At 42.9% G+C, this 21,265-nt stretch overlaps 1 protein-coding gene across 3 annotated transcripts in view; it reads right to left on the reverse strand.

Moving 5' to 3' along the window:
- Positions 1-2,597: 2,597 nt before the first annotated feature.
- The window catches only part of USP4 (ubiquitin specific peptidase 4), a 52,846-nt gene continuing 34,178 nt past the window's right edge, over positions 2,598-21,265 (reverse strand). For 2 of the 3 annotated variants that reach the window (XM_069812342.1, XM_069812343.1), the window contains 9 exons: positions 11,309-11,500; positions 10,678-10,766; positions 9,660-9,875; positions 9,514-9,584; positions 8,791-8,906; positions 7,777-7,926; positions 6,949-7,052; positions 5,280-5,368; positions 2,598-5,157 (listed from right to left, as the gene is read on the reverse strand). In XM_069812342.1, coding sequence (XP_069668443.1) covers positions 5,056-5,157; positions 5,280-5,368; positions 6,949-7,052; positions 7,777-7,926; positions 8,791-8,906; positions 9,514-9,584; positions 9,660-9,875; positions 10,678-10,766; positions 11,309-11,500 — 1,129 coding nt within the window. In that variant the 3' untranslated portion in view covers positions 2,598-5,055. Of the gene's footprint in view, positions 5,158-5,279; positions 5,369-6,948; positions 7,053-7,776; positions 7,927-8,790; positions 8,907-9,513; positions 9,585-9,659; positions 9,876-10,677; positions 10,767-11,308; positions 11,501-14,847; positions 14,980-21,265 lie in introns of those variants that run through there. The other variant, XR_011329701.1, reaches the window with a different exon arrangement.

The raw sequence follows: 21,265 nt of genomic DNA on the forward strand, positions 1-21,265 counted from the left end.
GGAGTTCTGTTTCTATTCCTGGGAAACATATGCTGGAGAAAAGACCTAAAATTTCTAGTTCTAGTACACAAAGAGCAAGCTTGCTTGAGTTAAGTTCCTTAACTTAAAACTTCATGAGACTGAAAAAGTATACAAGTAGTGCCTATGTTTCTGGTTTTATCCTTTTGAACAAATGCATAGCTCATTATCCTTCATGTTAGCTAATTCAAGACTGACTTAGCAACAAAGTATGTAATGCACCTTCAGATTCAGTTTCTGAAAGCAGTGGTTCTTCCTCTTTATACTCTTTTTTTCCTGTTACAATAATCGGGGTTTGAAGCTTTCTCAGAAGAAAAAAGCAAGAGGGAAATACCACTTGCCCATGGCAAAGCACGGGACAGCTCACCTTCCTCTTGTAGCCAAGCCTGCACCAAGGCTCCCTGGTGCTGCAGCATCCCTCTGCTTTCTTCTGCCCTGGTCAACCTGCTGGTGGACACACCGGTGGTCACGGGGGCAACTTCTGCAACTTCTCTGGCAACGGAGAGCCAGAGATGGCATTTCTATGCAGAGGTAGCAAACACACAGACTATTTCCCTGTTAATTTAATCCTTCCCAAGTCCATTTATAAGCACCTCAGACTGCCTGCAGGGGCCCTCCTCCTGCAGGAGGTACGCCTAGCAAGGAATGGTGCCTGGCTGTTGCCTGTAGTCCCTGTACAGCTATTTACCATGCCAGGTGGGGAATATAAATACCTTGCTTTAAGGCTCCCACCTGACATCTTCTTGCACTATAGAGAACAGGGAGCAACTGTTCCTGGCTCATCCTTCTGCAGGAGCTCCTCAGATCGCTCTTCCTCAGGGAGAAGAGTCCTAACCTAGGGAAATGCTTCTTACACAGAAGCTCTTCCATACTCTGTGGCTGTTGGTTTCTCCCCCTGAGCCCTTTTTTGGGGGGTGAAATTACACAGCCTCTTCAAAGCAGGAGCTGAGCCAAGTCTGAGACACAGCCTGTTTTCTGTTCTTGCCAAAATTGTCTTCCCTCTGAACAGGAGCCTTAGCTCAGAGATGTTCTTTTCTGCCTCAGAGACCTCTTTCCTGAATGCTAGTAACAGTGCTTCACTGGCAACATGATTTCTGTTTCAGGTTATTTTTCCCTCCCCTTTGCAATGGGGAATTTCATTTTGGTTCATGCCCTCTGTTGTTCTTGTGTAAGTGTGCTGGTTTTGGCTGGGGTAGAGTTAATTCTCTTCATAGTAGCTAGTATGGGGCTATGTTTTGGATTTGTGCTGAAAACAGTGTTGATGTGTTTTAGTTACTGCTGAGCAGGGCTTACCCAGAGTCAAGGCCTTTTCTGCTTCTCACCCCACCCCACCAGCGAGCAGGCTGGGGCTGCACAAGGAGTTGGGAAGGGACACAGCCGGGACAGCTGACCCCAACTGACCAAAGGGACACTCCAGACCATATGGTGTCATGCTCAGCTGGGGGAAGAAGGAGGAAAGGGGGGACATTCAGAGTGATGGCGTTTGTCTTCCCAAGTAACCATTAGGCGTGATGGAGCCCTGCTTTCCTGCACATGGGAAGTGGTGAATGAATCCCTTGTTTTGCTTTGCTTGCGTGCGCAGCTTTTGCTTTACCTGTTAAACTGTCTCTTTCTCAGCCCATGAGTTTTCTCACTTTTACCCTTCCAATTCTCTCCCCCATCCCACTGGGGGGGAGTGAGTGAGCAGCTGTGTGGTGCTTAGTTGCCAGCTGGGTTTAAACCATGACAATAAGCCATTCCTGCAAGCCTGCATGCTGACACAAAATACCCAAACACCTCCACGTCCGAAAGCTGCCCCTTTGCTTTCCCTTCTTCCCGTGATGGGTTTCATGCCACGCTTTGGAGGCCAGCATTTCATAGTGAAGCTCACCATCTGCTGTTCTACAGTGAGGCTCTTCTCACCATCACTGAGGCTCCAGCTAAGATCAAGCTCCTCCACTATTACACCGTAATCACGACATGAAGACTTCAAACCTTCTTGCTGGGGCTTCACAGCCCACCTTGACCTGCAAGATTTTGACAATCCCTCAGATTCCCTGCACGCACACCAATGCTAAATGCACACAAGCCCATCACATTTAACTTCCTCAGTCTTTTCCAGCCTGCTCTCATATACATGTTCAGGTTGCCTTCAGGAGGAAATTGCAGTGACTTCAGGACAACTATTTCAGTGGTACAGCCACAAGCAGCCCTGATACGTCTGGAGAAACGGGACAGAAGGAAGGCTAGGACACCCCCCCTGAGATCCGCAGAGGAAGAGGAATGATGAGGAAGCTGTAGCTGAGGCTGCCCAGAGCCACAGAAAGGCAAGAACAGGCTGTGCTACAGCACCAGATATCAGCAACCCAGCACTGCAGGTGAGAAAAGGCAACCCTGGAGTGAGTACAAACTCTCAGATGTACAGAGTGGTGCAGGCAACGTCTGTTTTTCTCCCAAACCCCTGGCAGAGCAGGGAGGGGTTGGCTCCATAGGACTTGCCCTCCCCTAGCTGAAAGAGCTCCTGGAGCACCCGGCATCCCATCCCCACAACCAGCAGTCTCAGGTCACATAATGAAAGCTGAAAATACAACAAAACCCAGTTTCAGTGCAAACCACTCTTTAATTTTCCTCTTTGTACAATAGAGCCAGCCACTTACAAAGTGCTAGTCTAAAAAACAGGTCTGGTATTACAGCACACACACACCAGCTGAAGCCCATCAGCTCAGAGGCAGAGAAAGTAAGAGCTGGGCCACTTTTTCTGCAGTACAACAACAGTCTGTTCAGCATCTGAGCATCGGAGATGTAGCCCCACTGATGTGTTTCTCAGTGTCAGCACAGGTATGGAGGCAAGGAAGAGGACAAAGGCTGTTTCAGATTGATTTTTCTTTTAAAAAGGTCTTTTACTCCCCTCCCTTTCCTCTCTTCCCCATTCTGGAATGCCCACATGATTTTCTTTCAGGGTAAAACAAACAAAAAAATGCTGATCAGAGTAATTCAGTGCAGTGCTACAGCTTAAAAATTGCTTTTTGGATGCTCCCCTCAGCACTGAGGAAAAAAAACCAGAAATACAGTATTAAGAGTTGTAAAAATCCCAAACAACCCCAAAACCAGAACAGCAGAAGCAATTAAGCAATTCTGATCTCAAAATTCAAATTTCAATGCTTTAAAAGCAAAATTCCACAGAAGAGGATCACAACACTAGTGTGCCAGCTAGAGGCAACCCTCCCTCCTCCTCTCTATGGCCTCCCAGTGCCCTGGCTAAGGGGCTGCATAGTGCTGCCTTCCCTTCCCATTGCTTGGAGCCAGAGAAGACAGCGAGTAGCTGGCTGGGCTTTTGCTCAGCTGCGGCACAGCGGAGGTACAGGGATGGCCACCCAGCAATTTCCTATGGGGCTTGCTGCAGAGAGCTGCGGAAAGGGAGCTGAGGTGGTGTATTCAGAGTTAAATGGATGACCACTGTTACGCTGACCATCAGAGAAGGTTATGGTCAGCAATGAAGCCACAGGGACTGTGCACAGAGGACCGAGTGGCTGCAAGCATGCATTTCAGTGGGAAAAAAAGCAGGGGAGTAGCGTGTCTTAGCCTTTTGTTCTGCCAATGCACCTGGCTCCAAGAAGAAAAAACCCTCCTGTTTGGTTCACCACCTTGAGCTAGATATTTCCCTAAAAAACATAGACTATGGCTCTAGATTTTTCCCATTTTTCACATGGAGGACCAGTTCTCCACTGAGGACTGACCTGATCTAGTGCTCACAGGAGTCCTCATTCAAGAAGAAAGCTGGACTCAAGTCCTACAAGCAACATAGACAGTAAAGGAGGACAGAGGGAAGAGCATTTGCCAGTTGCGCCAAAAGGATGGAGCAGAACTATTGAACAGCTAAGGCAGAGAGACCTTGGACAGGACCGTCACACCTGCAGCCTCACAGAAGATGATGGAGCATGGGATCTAAAGGGCAGTGCTCAAGGAAGGAGGAGAAAGGCTGATAGAGCAGTCCAAAAAAATGAAAGTCGCAAGAGAAAAGGCTGAAAGCTCAGACAATCCATTGCATTGGGCTGTCACCCTTACAGGTCATAGCTCTGGGGACACAGTGCTGAGCTTTGCTGGAGAAAAAGCTCCAAGGAGTCAAAAAAATGATAAAAGGATAAAAATGCTGCCACTGCACAAACCATAGGAGAAATGGTGGAGGCAGAAAAGTGCTTACAGAGCAGCCTAGGAGTGGGAGGTGTGGGAGATGGATGGAGAGGACAAGAAATCGCCAACCTTATGGATGATATTTTCTCTGCAGAAGAATGGGAGCCAAAACAGCTGTATCCTGCAAGGCTGTGCGGATCAGCCTGCACATATGCCATACCATAGGCAGGTATGATTCGCTTCTGGAAAAATGTCCTACCTTACAGGATTCAGTGTTCACATGAAAAAGGCAGAGTCAAAACTGCCCAGAAGAGCCTCAAATGCATCAGTGAAAGGACAGGAGAAAAAGAACCATTTCCTGCTTAGCAAGGGGACCAAGGTATGATGGCAGATACTGCGACAGACAGGCCAGATATACACAAATTTGAACAGCGCTTCCAGAAAGGGTGCAGCAAGCCTCCCTGACACAGGCAGTGCCCAACAACAACACCAGAGGGTTGGCAGGAAGCCCCCATGCTGATTCACAGAATCGTACCCACCATACTCCTCTGCAGGCCCCTGCAAGGCTCAGCTGTGACCTGGCCTCCAGCTCAGGCTGTACTCTCCTGACCCCAGCTACAACCCTAGCCCAAGACCCAAAGCCGCAGCCCAGCTCAGCCCCGACCCCTGCCTCTAGCCACACAGCTCAGCCAGATTTTAAAAAGAACTTTATTGAAGCTCCAATATATATTATTTTTGGCCTCTAAATACCCAAGTGTCAGCACCTATTCCTGGCTCTCCAGTGCTATTCTGCAACCCCCAGCACTGAATCTTTCAGTGCTAGATTTTCTGCTTGACTCCTACAGAAGGAAGAAAAATTTTCATACGCCTCAGGCATGGCTTTAGAAGAGCAACCACTAACATGGTGGCAAGTGCTGGAGATGATGTTTAGTTGGTATCCATGCCGTCACACTCTTCTTGAGGAGGAGATGGGGCAGTATGTTCCTCACTGTTTCGGCGCTGATAAAACAGCACATACGCAGCTTTTGTCTACCAAACAAAGAAGAAAACCACCTGAAACAATCCACACAGCTTGGCTGGAAATGTAACACCCAAAGGAGGGAACCGCACTTTCAGCACAAACTCAGATTAGCCTCAGGCCAAGTACTCACCACTATTTGGTCTTCTGAAGCTGCCGATACACTGCTGTCATCAAAGTAGTACCACTTGTCATTCACTTTGTTCTTTGCGTAGGCAGTGTCTGTTAGGAGAATAAACTGCAGCTCAGTACTCCCAGGAAGACTGGTAGGTAACGCCACGCCAGCTGCGCTGCGCTAGCGATGCTCAAGACTCAAACTGAGTGTGCATGGGAGGCCAGGAGCTAGCTTTGACATTAACTACCCCAAACCTAGTTTACCGACATACACATCTTCTAGAACATGCTAGCTGGTCCAGCTAGTCTAGAACCATGTTCCACATACCAGACTTAGCCCTGATAACAGAGGTATAGGGCAAAGAAACTTAGGAAAAAAGTTACAGTGTTTTGTTCACCCCCTTTGAGTCAGAGCTTTCCCAAACACACAGTTCAAGACTCTGCATTTTCATGTGAAAGAGAAGTTTTGTTGATGATGGATCTGATCTAGTGCTTGCAAGAGTCCTCACTCAAAAAGGATGTTGGACTAAAGTCCTGCAAAGTCTCTTCCATCCAAAACTTCCATGACTATGATCTCCAATCTCAAAACATATCCCCCTTCAGCTAATGCTGTCCTACAGTGACATACTCTACAAGTTAAGCACATACACTGCCAAATGGGAGTTCATCATCCTCCCATAGTAAAATGCTTCTGGGTGGTTCTAGAAGTGCCACCTACAGCATGGATCTGCACAGACACCTGATACAGGGAACTCCATCTACAGATGCATTTCATCTACACTGCAACAAAATCAGTGACAGAAAATACAGACTTGTCATCTATCAGACTTGTCGTGTATAAGAAAGGGTTTTTTCTCCTGATGGCATGACATTTTCCCTGCTATGTGAGCCCTTGTCAGTGTAAAGGTGGAGACATTCTATTGTAAGCTAGTGCCAGCTGTGCAACCAAGAGGTTGCAAGAACTACACATTTGTTTGTGGCTTTAGAAAAAGTCTGGAACAAAGGAAAATGAAAGAAAAAAAAAAGTGCTTTAAGTTGCTATTGCAGCAAACAGAATTCAGGATAGAAAATGCAGAAAGGCATCAGACCCAGCTTCACAACAAGCTATGCCCTCTGCTCTGTCTTCCCAGCTTATGGGTGACAGCTGCTCATCAGATCTTGTCTTATCACCACTGGGTGAACCTGGCAAGCTCCTGCTTGGCTGGCTCGACTGCTGGCAATCTCTGCTCTGCAGCTGTGATGCTGCACCTACATTGGACAAGCAGCTGCAGGGAAAGAAGCTGAGTCTTGGAGCTGAACTGACAGCTTACGCTGAAGACTCTCCCCACCACTCCCCAGTAGGAAGCTCCTTTCCACAGTTTCACGTTCGGCATGGAAAAATTTTTACTCCACTCATAAATTGGGGAACACCATCACACACTCTAATGTCTACTAACCAAGGTCCCACAGGCATCAGAGTCAGACCTCAGGCAACTGCAAACTACACAAACTGGCTACCTGCTCTGCAAATCCTAATAGGAAGGACATTACCTTCCAATACAATATTCACCTGCATACAGAACACAGGTAAGCTTTGGACTAGACACCCTTGGTGTGGGCTGCTGCAGGTCTCCAACACACAAATCCCTCCTCCCATGACCCCTCTGCCCATGTTTCCTTGCACACAAAGGACAGAAGCAGTTACTCACAGTGGCCTACTCCCATGGCTCCATAGTGATTGGAAACTGCAATGAGGTCATACACATATGAGCCTGCTCTTGGGTCACAGACAAACTCGGACATGTTTAAACCCCTGGAAGGAAATCCAAAAGTATCAGTACACCAGTAACCAGCACTTTCTAAAAAGTGATGCATGACACCAGTGAAGCTCTGCAGGCAGGCTGCACTGGTGGAGAAGTGCTGCACTCTGCTGCTCAATGGCCAGATGTTATTAGTGTAAAGACCAGACATGTTACCCCTCCCACACAGGGCAGGCCCTGGTAAACACATCAAGCACCGCCAAGAGATTTAGAGGGAGGTGCTGAATCAAAGACAGTTCAGAGTGTCCCTGTGTAGGCATGAAAAGTGAGACGGGAGTAGTAAGGAATACACTTAATCCTGCAGCAGGATGCTGACAAGCAGAAGCAGTGGAATGAGGCAGGCTTTCATCTTGTACTTGTGCAATTCTCAGTACTACAAGTGCAGCTCTGCCCCACAAATGTGCTAAATTCTCTCTGCAAGTTCTCTTGGTTCAGCAGAATCACATGGTTTTAACCTAACTTCAGAAGAAACAGTACCTGTTAGTAACTTGTGTTGAGATGTATAGAACTGATTAAGGTTAAGATTAACAAAAAAACCCAACCAATAAACAAAAAAAACCCAACCAACTCAACTCATGCCTGCTGTCTTGCAGTTCAAACCCAGAAGACAGTTCCAGTTACAGCTTTAATAACAAGCCCACCCAACAGTAACATCAGAAGTAGACTTCTCTTGACTAGCTTCTTCAAACTCTTCCTCGCTTGACGGAAGAATCCTACCTGATAGGGAATTCCACAACAGTGTCAAGTTTATCCCTCCAGTATCTGCTGTATGAGAAGCGTTTTAAATGCACTACCAAGATCCTGGGCAAAGACCACAAGTCAAACTTCTTTGTGGCCTGTTGATGTTTCTTACAGTTAGGGCAGTACCTGAGGAAGGAGTAACAAACAAGGAAATGAATGACTACTTTAAAAGAAAAGCTTCTAGCCTTCCATTAAAAGACGCCTCGATAGCGCAGTACAGTCCCGTGCCTTACAGAAGGCATTTTGGCTGTGGAATATGCAGATGAACACTCTTCCTCAGAGGTTTCCAAACTGCAACTTGCTTTCACTTTATAGGCAAGATGTCCTATGGCAACTGCGTTAACTGAACATTGTACAAAGATTAATTTTTCTTTTGTAAATTAAAAAAAAGGTTTAAAGGTCCCATTACTTCTTTATTGTCTCCTGATGCAGCTCAAACAGGTAACAGTTGCAAACACATCTATAGCATGTAATTGGAAATTAATAAAAACCAGTCATCTACTACACTATAAGTTATTTTCTTACACAGCTAGCTAACAACCTCCAAAGATCTTCTGCACGCACAGTAATCACATTTTGGTCACTTAGGATCTGCTGGACTTAGCTCCTCTAGACTATGGATTTTTGGTAAGAGTTAGGAGCAGGTCAGGACGGGTTCAAGGTAGAAGTAATACAGGATTAAACCCTAAGATGACAGATGTATTCTGGGGAATTAAAAATAGCCTGATCTTTGGAAGCTACATGCCCACTGCCACTTTTTTTTTCCTTTTTTTTTTTTTTCTTGTAAGTAAAGGCAGGAAACAAATACTTTTTGTTAACTGATGTCTGCAGCCTGTTGAGTCAATGACTTAACACAGAACTGATAGACTTCTCACAGATGAAGACAGAAGGACAGACCTGGGAAATTATCAGAATCCCATGACAAATAATGTGAACTCAAATAGTTATGGCATTTTATGATAAACATGGGAGGCAGACAGAGGGTCTTACCACGGGTCATGTTCACCAAGCGTTTCCATAGTAGTGAAGAGCTCTATGCAGTCTCTGAGGGCTACCACAGCCTTCTTCTTCTGTGGTTGTAACATACTTCCATGTTTTTCAAATGCCTAGTGAAAGAGATGTACACTTTTTTCAATTCCATTTAGTCTTTAATCCTTGACAGCACAAAAAGGAACATGCTCGCCTTCACCATGCTGCCTATTTCTGCCCTTCCCCACCCACACAATCAACTCAAACTTCCAGCTACTCCTTTCTTGTGTTAGCAACAGTCCATAAGAGAAAATATAATATGTCCTTACTTCAAAGTTGGTGGGTTTGGGGTTTTTTGCAAAAGAGTAACAACAGGTTATTCTGTTACAAAACATGATCCAGCAGAACTCTCACAGAAAGAGTACAGAGCTTTCTACTAGGCTTTATGAATTTGTTTTCAGGTTTCTTTCGAGTTTTGGGGGTTTGTTTTGTTTGTTGAGTGGACTATGAACTAGACTACTTAGCTTTGAAATTAAAATGTCTACTTTTCAGAACACAGTGGAAACAGATCAGCAATTATAGATCTATAGACCTTATCACTAAAAGATTCTAAGTAAACATACCTCATGCTGGTGACTCCAATTTTTATGAATGGAGCTACACCTACATTTCACCATTTACTGTCATCTTTTAAGTACATGCAAGTTTACATATAGATTATTTATGAAAAGAGCATACTACAACCTGTGCCTCCTGTTCATCAAAAAGTAGCCTCCGCGTATCAGAATCCCAGTCAATAGCAAGCGCAGAAAAAGCTACAAGAAAGAAGAAACATTTATTGCAAAGGTGTGAGGAGAAGGAAGAAAAAAAGACAGCAAGACAATAATTACCATTCAGTTTTAAGATTTTTCCTTCTACAATGGAGTTTATCTCAGAAGTCCCAGAGGAATTCACGAGGCTAAAAGTGAAATGCTGCTTCTTGTAAGGCTGCGGGTCTCTTGCCGACTCGATCTGCATACAACCCTCAGAGTGGCAGGGATCAACTTCTGCCAGCTTTTCCTTGCCTTCCTGTCCACCATCCTGATGCTCCATCTCTTCAATGTCACCTGACAAAATTTAAAACAAGCACAATATTTAAGAGCTTCAGTGAAAGTTTAGACTGACACCTCACATGGACAGCTGTTTGCTTGCATGAGCCTGTTATGACACACACTGATTAGTCAGAAAGTAAAGACACACAGAAAAAGAAATCTGTGCTTGCTAACCACTACATCTGAAGTTGTATTTTTTACTTTAGCAGATAACAGGTAACATGGTGGGTTTTATATCCTAGACGCGACAGAGTGCTCAGTTCATAGTAGGTTAAAAATCACACCATCTGACAGCACATCCTAATAAACATCCCAAGAGAGAATCAGCAAGGTTGCAGTTGTCTTTACAGAAGGGAATATGTAAGTCTCCAGGAAAGTTATTTCCATTCTTTGGGAAAAACGGGCAGATTTTTTCCCGCATTTAAAATTTCCCATTTAACTTGTTCCAGTTGTTACACTCACAGCAGCACAAGTGAATCATTTAAAAGAGGAAAGGGAAACATGCATTTGCAATCAATGTTAAAAGCTTCCTGAATACCTAATAGGGAAGCAAGGACTTCCCTAACATTGGTCAAGATGAATGCACACCACACCTTGTTGCCCTGCTCCTGCTTACGCATATCTGATGTCCCTTGGAAGGAAAATGGTCTACAAGATTTCTCACCACACCATGCAGAAGTCCTATGCAATAGCATGGTTTAATCATTGTGAAAAAACAATCTGCTAGAGCTTAAGGCAAATACACACAGCACAACCAAATGTTAATAAAAAGCTTTAAGTGCTGAAAAGCTTCCAGCCTATTTTGAAAGGACTTTACCTTCAACCACACCATTGGAGCCATTGCAGGTTCCTTTGTCTGGGCAGGTTGTAGGGTATTCTTCTGTCAAAGGGAGCTTCACATAGCGGCTAAAGAGAGGGAATACGTTTATCACACAATCATACCAAAGCTGTACATCAAAACAACAGCACCTCTCTCCATCCCCTTGCTCTCCAATCCCCCTCAGCAAACCAGAACCCATCCTGTACAGCACCATTTACAGACCAAGAGTCAAACACCAACAACTCAGTAAGTCTCTGTTCTCACTACTTGTTATAAGTTTTATTGGCAGTAAATGGAAAAGGCAAAAATAAGTTATGGTGGCTCCATCTGAGAGCACCGAAAACATGGCCTGCTCCTGACCCGTTTTGCAACACCAAGCAGATAGCTTCCTTGTGACTGCCACTAGCATTACCTTACAGTCCACTTTTACAGAGACCAAAAAAACAGGACCTTGAAATGTCCCTGCAGCCTCCAGACACCAATGCAATGCAAATCCTGGTTTATACACCACACACAAGTCAAGGAAAATTCTTCCCATTAACAAGGATGCAACAATCCTATTACAGTGTAATTGAATAAGCGATCACTAGAACTTTGCATAGGATTCAAAGGTACAGACATGACTTACCTGATCTGCTCCAAAACCACACTGTACAAGTGATCCACAGTGAGCTTGTGCTTCGGCACAGATATTAATAGTGGCTGACCAAAGAGTACGGTCCCTGAAGTATTGCTGGATTGCCTCATTGTCTTTTCCCGAAAGTAAACAGAGAGAGTAACGTAATCCGAGTCATCCTCACTTGACTTGCAAACTTCGTATCTGTTCAAAAGACAGGTATTTCCATGGGTTATTTCCACTGCCAAGAAGCACAGCATGTAGAACCAATATGAATTCAGTCCAACAAGTCTCTCCACCAGGTCCTCCTGAGAAGGACAAAAAGGGTTGTACTCTGTCTTCATGCTACAGAGCAGTTTCCTGAACACTTCCCATGGCTCACAATGGCACAGGATACATACCTACCACCAACTTGACTGCCACATTCCCTCCATCGTTATTCCTAATTCACATCCCTATTGCCACTCACCTCTCAAGACACTAACCTGACAACTACATGTTGCTTCAACCAGATCACAACGTCAGTGAAAAATACTAAATGCACTTTGAAATCCCTCAGACAGTGTTCGTTCCCACTGGAGAAAGAAACCCTCTTGATACCTTGGGTCTTGCATTCTCCCAGCCTCTCGTACAGTTAATGGCCTGAGCTCACATCACTGAGCAGCCAATGCTTCAGAAAACCAAGAGTTTGGAAACATCTGCTTCTCAGAAAAATCCAAGGACAGTAAACACACAGGAAAAACATTCTGGAAGAAAACAAACAGCTCTGGAGAACAGTGAGGAGACTGAGACACAGCTTGTACAACTGGGCAAAAAAGCAAATGAGATATTTGCAGATGTCAGAGTCAAAAGAAACCACATAGTCCAACACTATCACATTGTTCGCTTCAGGGCTATCCATTACAAAAGATTCATTTTCAGGAATGCCAAGTCACACTGCTCTTTAGTTTGGTGAGTCACCTGTCCCAGACTTATCTTAAAACTGAAAGAGAAAGGAAGATTTCACGAAAGATGCCTCTACACATAACAACCAAGACCACAATCACATAGCTGAATGTACCAACTCTTAACAGCTGTCTTACATTAGACAAGCCACTTCCCTTCTCTCAAGAGCCAAGAAACATTTTTTTATTCCTGTGTTCAAAATGCCCTTGTAGAGCAAGGAGAAGAACAAACTTCAGAGTTGTAGTTCTGCTCCATCTTACTTAAACAAAAAGGGATCCCAGACTTGCACTGAGTCAGTAAAGTACATGAAGAAAAATATCCTGCCAGAGAGTCCCAGCCCAGCCCATCACGAGCATTAGAGACCAGAGTCAGCATAAGATAGTGCAATGCAAATGGCTGTTGAGGTTTTCTAGGCTGCCAGTGCTATTCAGCTGGATACCAGCACTGGATACAGTTCAAACCTGCTAAAGTTTCCTGAGAAACAGCACCACAAAGAGGTGAATTATTTTACTTCGCACTGTTTAAATAACAACAGACCATACTCAGTCCCAGAATATCATCTATTTTTAAATCCAGGTCCTATGAGACCCTTAAGCTGGACTCCTATAAAACACGACATACACACATTCCTCGACATTCTTGTGACTGCCTCTCACGCCACCTACACTGTGCTCTGGAAGCAGCAGTTAATGCAGCCCCCATTTATACTCCACCCTCATGCACCTGAATGAAGTCCTGCCCATGCGACGGAACAGATGAGACAGAAAGCAAAAGCTAAGTATTACCCGTATGCAGGTGCCATCCATCACAAACGGCCAGCATGCTGTACCCCTATAACACTCTGCAGAAGAGCATCTTGCACACTTCTCAGTGAAACACAACAAACTTGGTTAGTCAAGTGCCCCTCTACCCACTCCACCTCAAAACAGCTTTTTACATACTAGTATTAGAGGCAGACATATCAGAATCAGAATCTGTCTTTTTCTGAATCTCTTGAGCAACAGCCATCCTTTCTAAAAAAAAACTGAGATAAAATACTTTATCTATAGTTTAAGGAAGGCTACAGAGCTGATACTGGGAATTACTGGACAATACATTGTAATTTTTTATCTTGCAACTTAATTGAAGTAATAGAACATAAAGATGATGCTACTGCAGACTACACAACATGGTTTTAGAAGTCAGAATCATTAGCTCAGTTGCTACCACACTGCTGGATATTGGATGGTTGCCTTTATAATTCCTGACAACTCTGAAGAGTGTCTGAAACTGCTGTGCAATAGGGTAGGACTTGACCAGTCTTCATCAGCATTATGAAGGCTTCAGGTCTGTGGTTATAATTTAGAAAGGAGGCAGTGAGCAATGAAGTAGGTAACTTTTGTTCCCTTGCAAACTAAAGTTAAGCAGGTACAGAGGAACATGAAAAAGCTACAGAAAGACAAAGCAGAGCTACATGAAAGGGCACTGAAAGCAAAACATGTTCTGAGCTAAACACCAGGCTAACATGTATGTTGTATGTTATTGAAACATACCCTCCCAAGTGCTGGGATCTATGATATTAATTCCAGCTGGAAAACACTATGTGGATCACAAGTCAGTCTACAGCAACAACAACAAAAAAGTAGTATATTTTGTAAGTGAACAGAGAAGTGTAGAAAAAAATGCCATTGCAGAAGCTGACAAACAGATCCGTCTGAACAGGATTACTACTACACACCAACCCAGAGATGCTGCTGTGAAATTACAATAGGTTCAAAAGTTGACAACAAGAATGAACAGAGGACTGGAAAAAACCTGGGTGAAAATGCTGCACATATTCTGATCTCTTCTAGGAGATGGAAATACTCCTGATCTGTTTACTTTCTTTCATAATACCAGAAGACATAGAAACAAGTAAATTCAGAGATAAGAAACTGCAAATGTAACTTTTTCAGACAATAGGTAGTTTGCCCTGTAGAAGTTGGTCACAGGATTTTGCCAGTCTTACAGAGGAGCAAGATTAAAAAGGATGAGGGAATTCAACCAGCAAGATTTTTACAAAGCTTAAAAATACAAGCTCATTTTGGAAAGGACACAAACCCTCATTTCAAACAAGAAAACACCAATTTCAGTAAGAGAGAACAAACTTTCTAGATCAGTCTGCTGCAAGATTTTGCACATCTCAAACATTTCATATAAAACTACTGGTCTAGCTGGTTTGCTGACCTATCTCAGTTCAATAATTTTTGTAGCCTCAGTCACATTAACAAACCTGACATGTCTGCAGCCAGTCATGGTTTTTCAAGACCATGAACTCATCTAAACATAATACACAGCATGTTGTAAGAGAAGGCAGAAAACATGGTATGTATGGCAAACTAAATGTATCTTATTCAAATATGCACACTTTTATAGGTTAAAGGTGACCTGCAAATCAATTTGTGAAACTTGTATCAAGGTAAACAATACATATTATATTATATGCCCCATTAGCCAGGCTAAGAGAACAGAGGTATCTAGTTTATCCATCAAAACATTTTTCTTCTTAGGCCTTATGAACTAAGAAGAAATACTAAGAGTGATACCCCTGAAATAGGCTGTGGAGTTTGTTTTCAAGTGGCACTTACCTGACCCCTTGTAGGCCGGCTCCAAGCTCCAGCAGGATCCCTGGGTGATGTGATATCACCAGCATGGTGCATGTGTGGGTGTTACATTGGAGCGGGAGCCGGAGGTCCTAGCGGGGCTGGACTTCAGAGAACCTAAGAAAAAGAAATAGTAAGCATTTCGGTTATGTGCTGAATGCTGTTCTCTGCTTAGCCTGGAGAATGAGAGCATTCAGCACAAACACTGAACTGATGTTGTCAAATTGATTTGCAGACCACCTTTACGTAAGTGACTTTCTGATCATTTGCCACAGATCTCCCTGTCCTTTCACAGGAACAACATGCCTCAGGAGAAACATTTACAATGCTGTGAGAAGCAGGCTAGTCCCACCGTTCTTTGGCTGCACTGCCCCTACCCATCATGCCAGCAATCTTGCTTCAAGTCTTATATCAAACCCCTATATTTCTGCAAGCATCTCACCTCTTCTCTGATGCTAAATATTAACACATCTTGCATCAGGACTACACTATGTTTCCAAGCCTGTCATGATGAGAAAGAGATGAGTGCAAAGCCTTGTGAAAGAAGAGGCTTGGAGAATTCTAGCCCCAAATTCTCATCCCCTTTCAGGTGACCTGGAGAAGAAAATGTATAGTTTTGTCCTTCTGTGTAAAAGAAGCCAGGTTCATTTCGGGATGCATCTGACAGCTACTTAAAGTCGCTTAAATATCAAGAAGCCCAGTGACATTCGCATGTCTTCTTTTTGAAGTTTTAATATCAGAGAGCATACCAGGTAAGGTAATACACCACAAGAATCGATGAACCAGAAACCGAGCAGCTGAAAGGGAAAATATATCTTAGCCATCCAGGGCAGATTTTTTTTTTTCCCCAAATTACTGTCCATTCAGCTTAAATGCCAAATGGAGTCCAGTTCTTGCCCCGCCCCCCAAGATTCAGCATCTCCCACCACTTTAGGGGGACATGGAAATTCACAATGCATGTCTCAAGATGTCCAAGGTGCTCTGCAAAAATCACACAAAGCTGAACGTGTCTTCTGTCATATTCCTATGGTGAAAACAGGAAAAAAATACAGCTTTTCCAACCACTGAAATCACCTAAAAAAGGTGCAAGCTCAATATTCTATACATCCCACATATTGCACATTTCACAAATATTCATCAACAGTACAGTCTGGACTACAGTATCTGTGCCTGCAGACCATGCCCTCTGTCAAGCAAATAGAAAAACAATAAAGCACATTCCAGCTACACTACTCCTACTGCAACATGTTGTGTGAGTTCCTGCTCAGTGACATTTACAACTGAAGTATTTCATGGAAATCTATATTCTGCTCAGTAATCAACCAATACAAGAGGCCTAAATTGAAAGTTAAGACTTAACAGACATTGGTGTTAAAAACAAGAGACAACAGTACAAAAATACAGGCTTTTTTTTTTGTCCCCTAAAACCACTTCCCTGCTGGGACACACATTATCTACACTTTTCAAATCTTCCTTGAATTTTGAATTGAGATGTGTGTTGCTAGCTGGCTAGCACACAACACCCTAAAATCAGAAGTCTGTAGAACCAATGGGGTTATTTTTGTCATATGCAGACCCAGGTCTGGCTACTGCTTTCAGCAAAGCAAATCTGGAGAAATACTGCAAGAGACTGACCATTTATATTTCAATTTTTCAGTCCTGAGACAACTTAAGGTGATGCTAAGAAATGTACATAAGGCAAGAACTACCAGTTTAAGTTACTACAAGACTCTAAAGCTTCAGAACCATTGAAACAACTGATTTCTGTTACAGAAGACAACCACCCAGGTGATCACAGGGGGAATTTCTGCTGGACTCTGAGCAAAGTCCTGTTTAGAGGGGGACAAGGAAAGCAAGGCACAAAGGAACAATGTGATGGCAGCTGCTCATGAGCAGCAATCAGAGCCCAGGAGCCTTGTAGCTGCCCCTATCACTACACACTGATCCTTTGTGTTCTCAGACTCTGGCAAACAACCACAGACAATTACTAACACAACCTGGGTTTGTTTCTGCCAGTGGAAGGGAGGAGCACTTTTCAGGTGAGGAAACTGTTACACTGTTAAAAAGATGATTTAAACACTACCACCAGGCACTGAAGGGTACTGTCTTAAGTTTATCACAGCTTCTCTCGTAATTCTCTCAGTGTGGCTATTGGGAAGGAACAAATGGAAAGACCTGTGAGCATATCCAAATTCAAAGACAAGGCAGCAAAATCCTTCAGGAAAACACCTCAAAAATCACTAGGACCCACTGAGCAGTCTGCAATTTTAAAATATAAGTTTGGGGAATGTACACCTGAGAAACCTATTTCTGAATACACTGTACTGATTTAACTGTTCTGAATTGCTTACTTCTTTGCACTTTGTTTTCTAACCAGTGAAAGAAACTTTGCATCTAACTTCAATTACTTAAAACAAGTAATGAGATGTACATGTGACAGTATGCCAACAGGGAAGTCTTGCCACTGGACATTACCAGAACATAAGAACAGATGATCAGTATATAAAAGGAATGGGATCAATAAAAAATGAATTAGGAAAGAGTTCAAGTACATGAGACCGTATCATGCTAATTTAAATACAAGAGATGTTTTGATTCTAGAAAATATCTCTTATTTAAATACAAATGGTTAACTAAGGGTCCTCAGTCATATCCCAGGTTGTATATTGTATGTCAACTTTAAAGACGTCTAGGTTAACATTTAGTACCTAAGAACGCACCCTGCAAAAGGTACCATAATTACCAGATATCCCTCTCCAGTTTGTTTTTCTCACCTGATAGCTGACATACCTCTCACTTAGCTTTGCTGCACTGTGAGCACAATATCCTGAAATGATGCAGTTTTCCTATTTGATTTGTAACATAAGTAATGCTATTAAAAAACTCATCTTTTCTGTAACTTCTAATCTCCTAAAATAGAAGCTGATATGTTTTAGTCTTACTACACAAGACAATTAAGTGATTCAAACCAATCTCAGGAAAAATTATGTTTTCAAAACATGGTAGGCAAGAAGCTTCCAGAGGGTTTCTTCCTTGCTTATAAATTAATTGCTATCTTGTCAGCCCAACTTAACACTTTAGAAAGTCTTCTTAGAAGTTTATTTTGTGGCAATATCCAGTATAAATGTAGTGCAAATAAACTTTTGATGGGTTAGCATGATATATTGAATCTTTTTTAGGTTGTTATATATTTCAGTTGTGAATTTTGGGTGAAAATACGGTCACTGTGAAACATTACACAGTTATACTTTCTAATAAAAGGCAGCTGTTCCCCTCATTAAGCAATACAAAGATAGTTTTCTTTCAGGAACAGAAGAGAGATACATTACTCAGTGTAACTAGTGATACACCCCACAACTACATCACCAGTCAGCACAAGAGGATCTTTTCCAAGCTGAACATTTTGTGGACTATGCAGGCATACAGAGCCATCCTTCAAGTCATAAGAAGCAAGTCTTTTCCTGTCGCTTCTCTAAAGAATTTGCCTTAATTTAAAACTAAAAGAAAAAAATGCTTTTTAATGGGCACTCAAGTCTTCTTCATTGACTTTGGGGAAACAGAATATTTCTCAACTCTACATTATTTCAATTACATATTTTTAGTTTCAAGTGGAAGCAAGTTAGTTCTTTAAAAGTGGAAGATTTCTGAAAGAAAGATTTTTTTGCAATATTTTTTATTCCTCCATTTAATAAACAGCAAGATATTTGCCTGTAATCTAAGAAGGTAAGTAAATTGCTGGGATATCAGAAACTCCTGAAGTTACTGGCAGCAGCAGCAACCTGAACATAGGACCACCAGGTTGCCGCATTCTTTAGCCAGGCATCACACAACTTCTTCAGGAAGGCAGCAAGCCCTGATCTGACACATTGGTTTTGGTAACTTCTGCCAGAAATGTAACAGCCTGAAGAGCACTTGAGAAGTTTCTGTTTAATCCATCCCTGCCCCACTCTTGAGCCGCTTCCACGGGTACAACAGGACAGCTGTGACCAGAGCAACACAGCACTCCAGGCCAGACAAGAGAACGGTTACTTTAACACTGCCCTGCATCCTGACCCAGGTTATCTTTTAGTTCCACAGTTGCACCAACCCAGCTAAGGTGCAGGAACGAATGCTGAATGTTAGTCAACCAGCACTTAGGATAAGCATAAGATATGTTTTCACACCAAAAACGTAAAAAGCAGGATACTTTAGGAACACTAAACCAGTTAGGCTAGAAGGAACAAGTCAACCAGAGAACACAGGAGGAGTGAAGAGGGCTGCTCCTGCTCTGGATTTGGAGAAAAGGCCCACAAAGAAAGCACTGCAGTGCCTGGGTCCAGCCCCAAGGTGGGTTGCAGTCGTTAGGTGCAAGTCAGAGCAGCATTTGCTTCTCATCAAAAAAAGCAAGCAGGCAACCCCAGAGAAGTCCCAGCACTGAAGGAAAACATACAAGGGCCAGCGTGACAGCTAAAAGTGCTGGGATGGGGTTCTGTGCAGGATTCCTCTCTAGCAGGTATAAAATCATCCTTTCTGCAAGAAGCAGAAGGCAGAGATGCACCTCCATGGCTACAAGTACATTCCCCAATGGAAAACAAGTTTTGAAGCCAGCAGGACAAAAATACTCACATTACTTTGGAAGTTATGCACTTTTTTAGCAATGATGTACCAAGTCCAAACAGACCATATTACTCCTCCAAAAGCAACTCAGAGAATTCTCACAGTCTTAAACGTTAAGATTTAGAAAGCCTGAAAAAACTTTTAGAAGACAGTTTCAACTTACTGAAGAGTTTTAAGAGATCTGAAGGACTCCTTAGACCATGGGCTACATACAAAGAAAAATTAAAAACATTTCTTGCGAAGAAAAATAAAATCAAAATTTCTTAGAAAGATATTAGAAACACGTAACACATGGAGTAAAAAAAAAAAGCCTTCAGCATATTCCTAGTGTCATCAGTTTGCAAGAGCCCAATAAACCAAAAACCTAACACAGCTAGTCTTAAATCCAACTGACTCCTTTCAGTGACAATTTTCAAAGTTTCTGCAAGTGCCACTACACTCTCACAGCCTGCTCACCTCAGGCTCTACAAGCAAGTAACAGCAAAAGGGTAAAAATTCCTAAAGAATCACTCAAACCTGCAGTTCAGAAATCCCAAGTTGAAGACCCACCCTGATCACTCCCTCCTTGTACCAATCTTAACACAAAACTGATGTACTGTCAATCCCTCCTTTCACACCTGCTTCAGCAGATACAAGACTTTAACAGATGGAAACAGACACTACTACTACCATTTCTTGAATGATTTAATTAAATCTTAGAACACCTAAGAGCACACTTTTTATAACCAGACAAGGTAAGCAGATTGTCCACAATAAAAGTAATTATGCATTTACCTTTAAATAAGAAGTTTTGCTCTTTATGAATCAGTGTTTCTCTGTTGCATTTTTGAGACAAGACTCCCTTTCAATAAATGAATGCTGTTTTTTACCTGTAGGTTAGAATATTACTTTACATATATTTTTCCTGGCAGCATCACCCATTAAAGGAAGTTTCTGTGAGCAGCTTTCTCCTAATTCTTGCCCTGGTGCCTCGCTGCTTGCTCTTGCCCCACAGTGCTGAAAACATCTTAGAGGGTGTACATAGAAAAACAGGATTAGCAAAACTTCCTCCTTCTACCTCTCTTCTTCCTTGCAGGGTTATTTTTAACCCAGGTCAGTTCACTCACTCTGACTATGACTTACAGCATCACCTCATTTACAGTTGCGCCTGCACATAAAAGGAAGTGGTGACTGCAAAGGAAAATACACGTGGAGCTGCAGTTCAGCTAATGCTTCCCCCTGAGCAGACCCAATTCAGACATAGTTGTTTTCTGTGGAGGGATACGCAACATGTTACGCCTGTAGGAAAGTGGGGGTTTTTTTGTAATTACCATTGTAATATCATGCTGCTTGTTTTTTCAATGTTTTACTAGCTTTGGAGACAGACTTACTTACGATCTAACATTTTACAATACCCTCACAAAACGATTTCACAGAAGCCAAATGTCCTTCCTAGGCATCCTAACTGGCCTCACCTTTCAGTGCAACTGAAGAAAACAACACGACAAGAACTTTCAGAAAAACTCAGACATTACATCTCAGCAATTAGATCATGACAGACAGCATGACAGAATAGCACCAAGCAGCATGTCACAGCATCCCACTCAGTGAAAGGTACACATTGCACCAGAGTATATTAATGCAGGACTTCACACTGGTGCAGCTATTTTACAGAAGCAACATCCTTGCACTGGAATATTCTCATGTGAGGAAGACTGGACTTATGATAAAGGGCTGGATTTGACCTCACAAGCCCCAGGTTCAGTTGCGAGCCTCAAAGTCCGTTTTGCACTTCATGTGCAATATTTTTCATTTTCCAGCTGCAATA

The sequence above is a fragment of the Haliaeetus albicilla genome, chromosome 24 (assembly GCF_947461875.1).
Source record: "Haliaeetus albicilla chromosome 24, bHalAlb1.1, whole genome shotgun sequence".
Lineage (NCBI taxonomy): Eukaryota > Metazoa > Chordata > Aves > Accipitriformes > Accipitridae > Haliaeetus > Haliaeetus albicilla.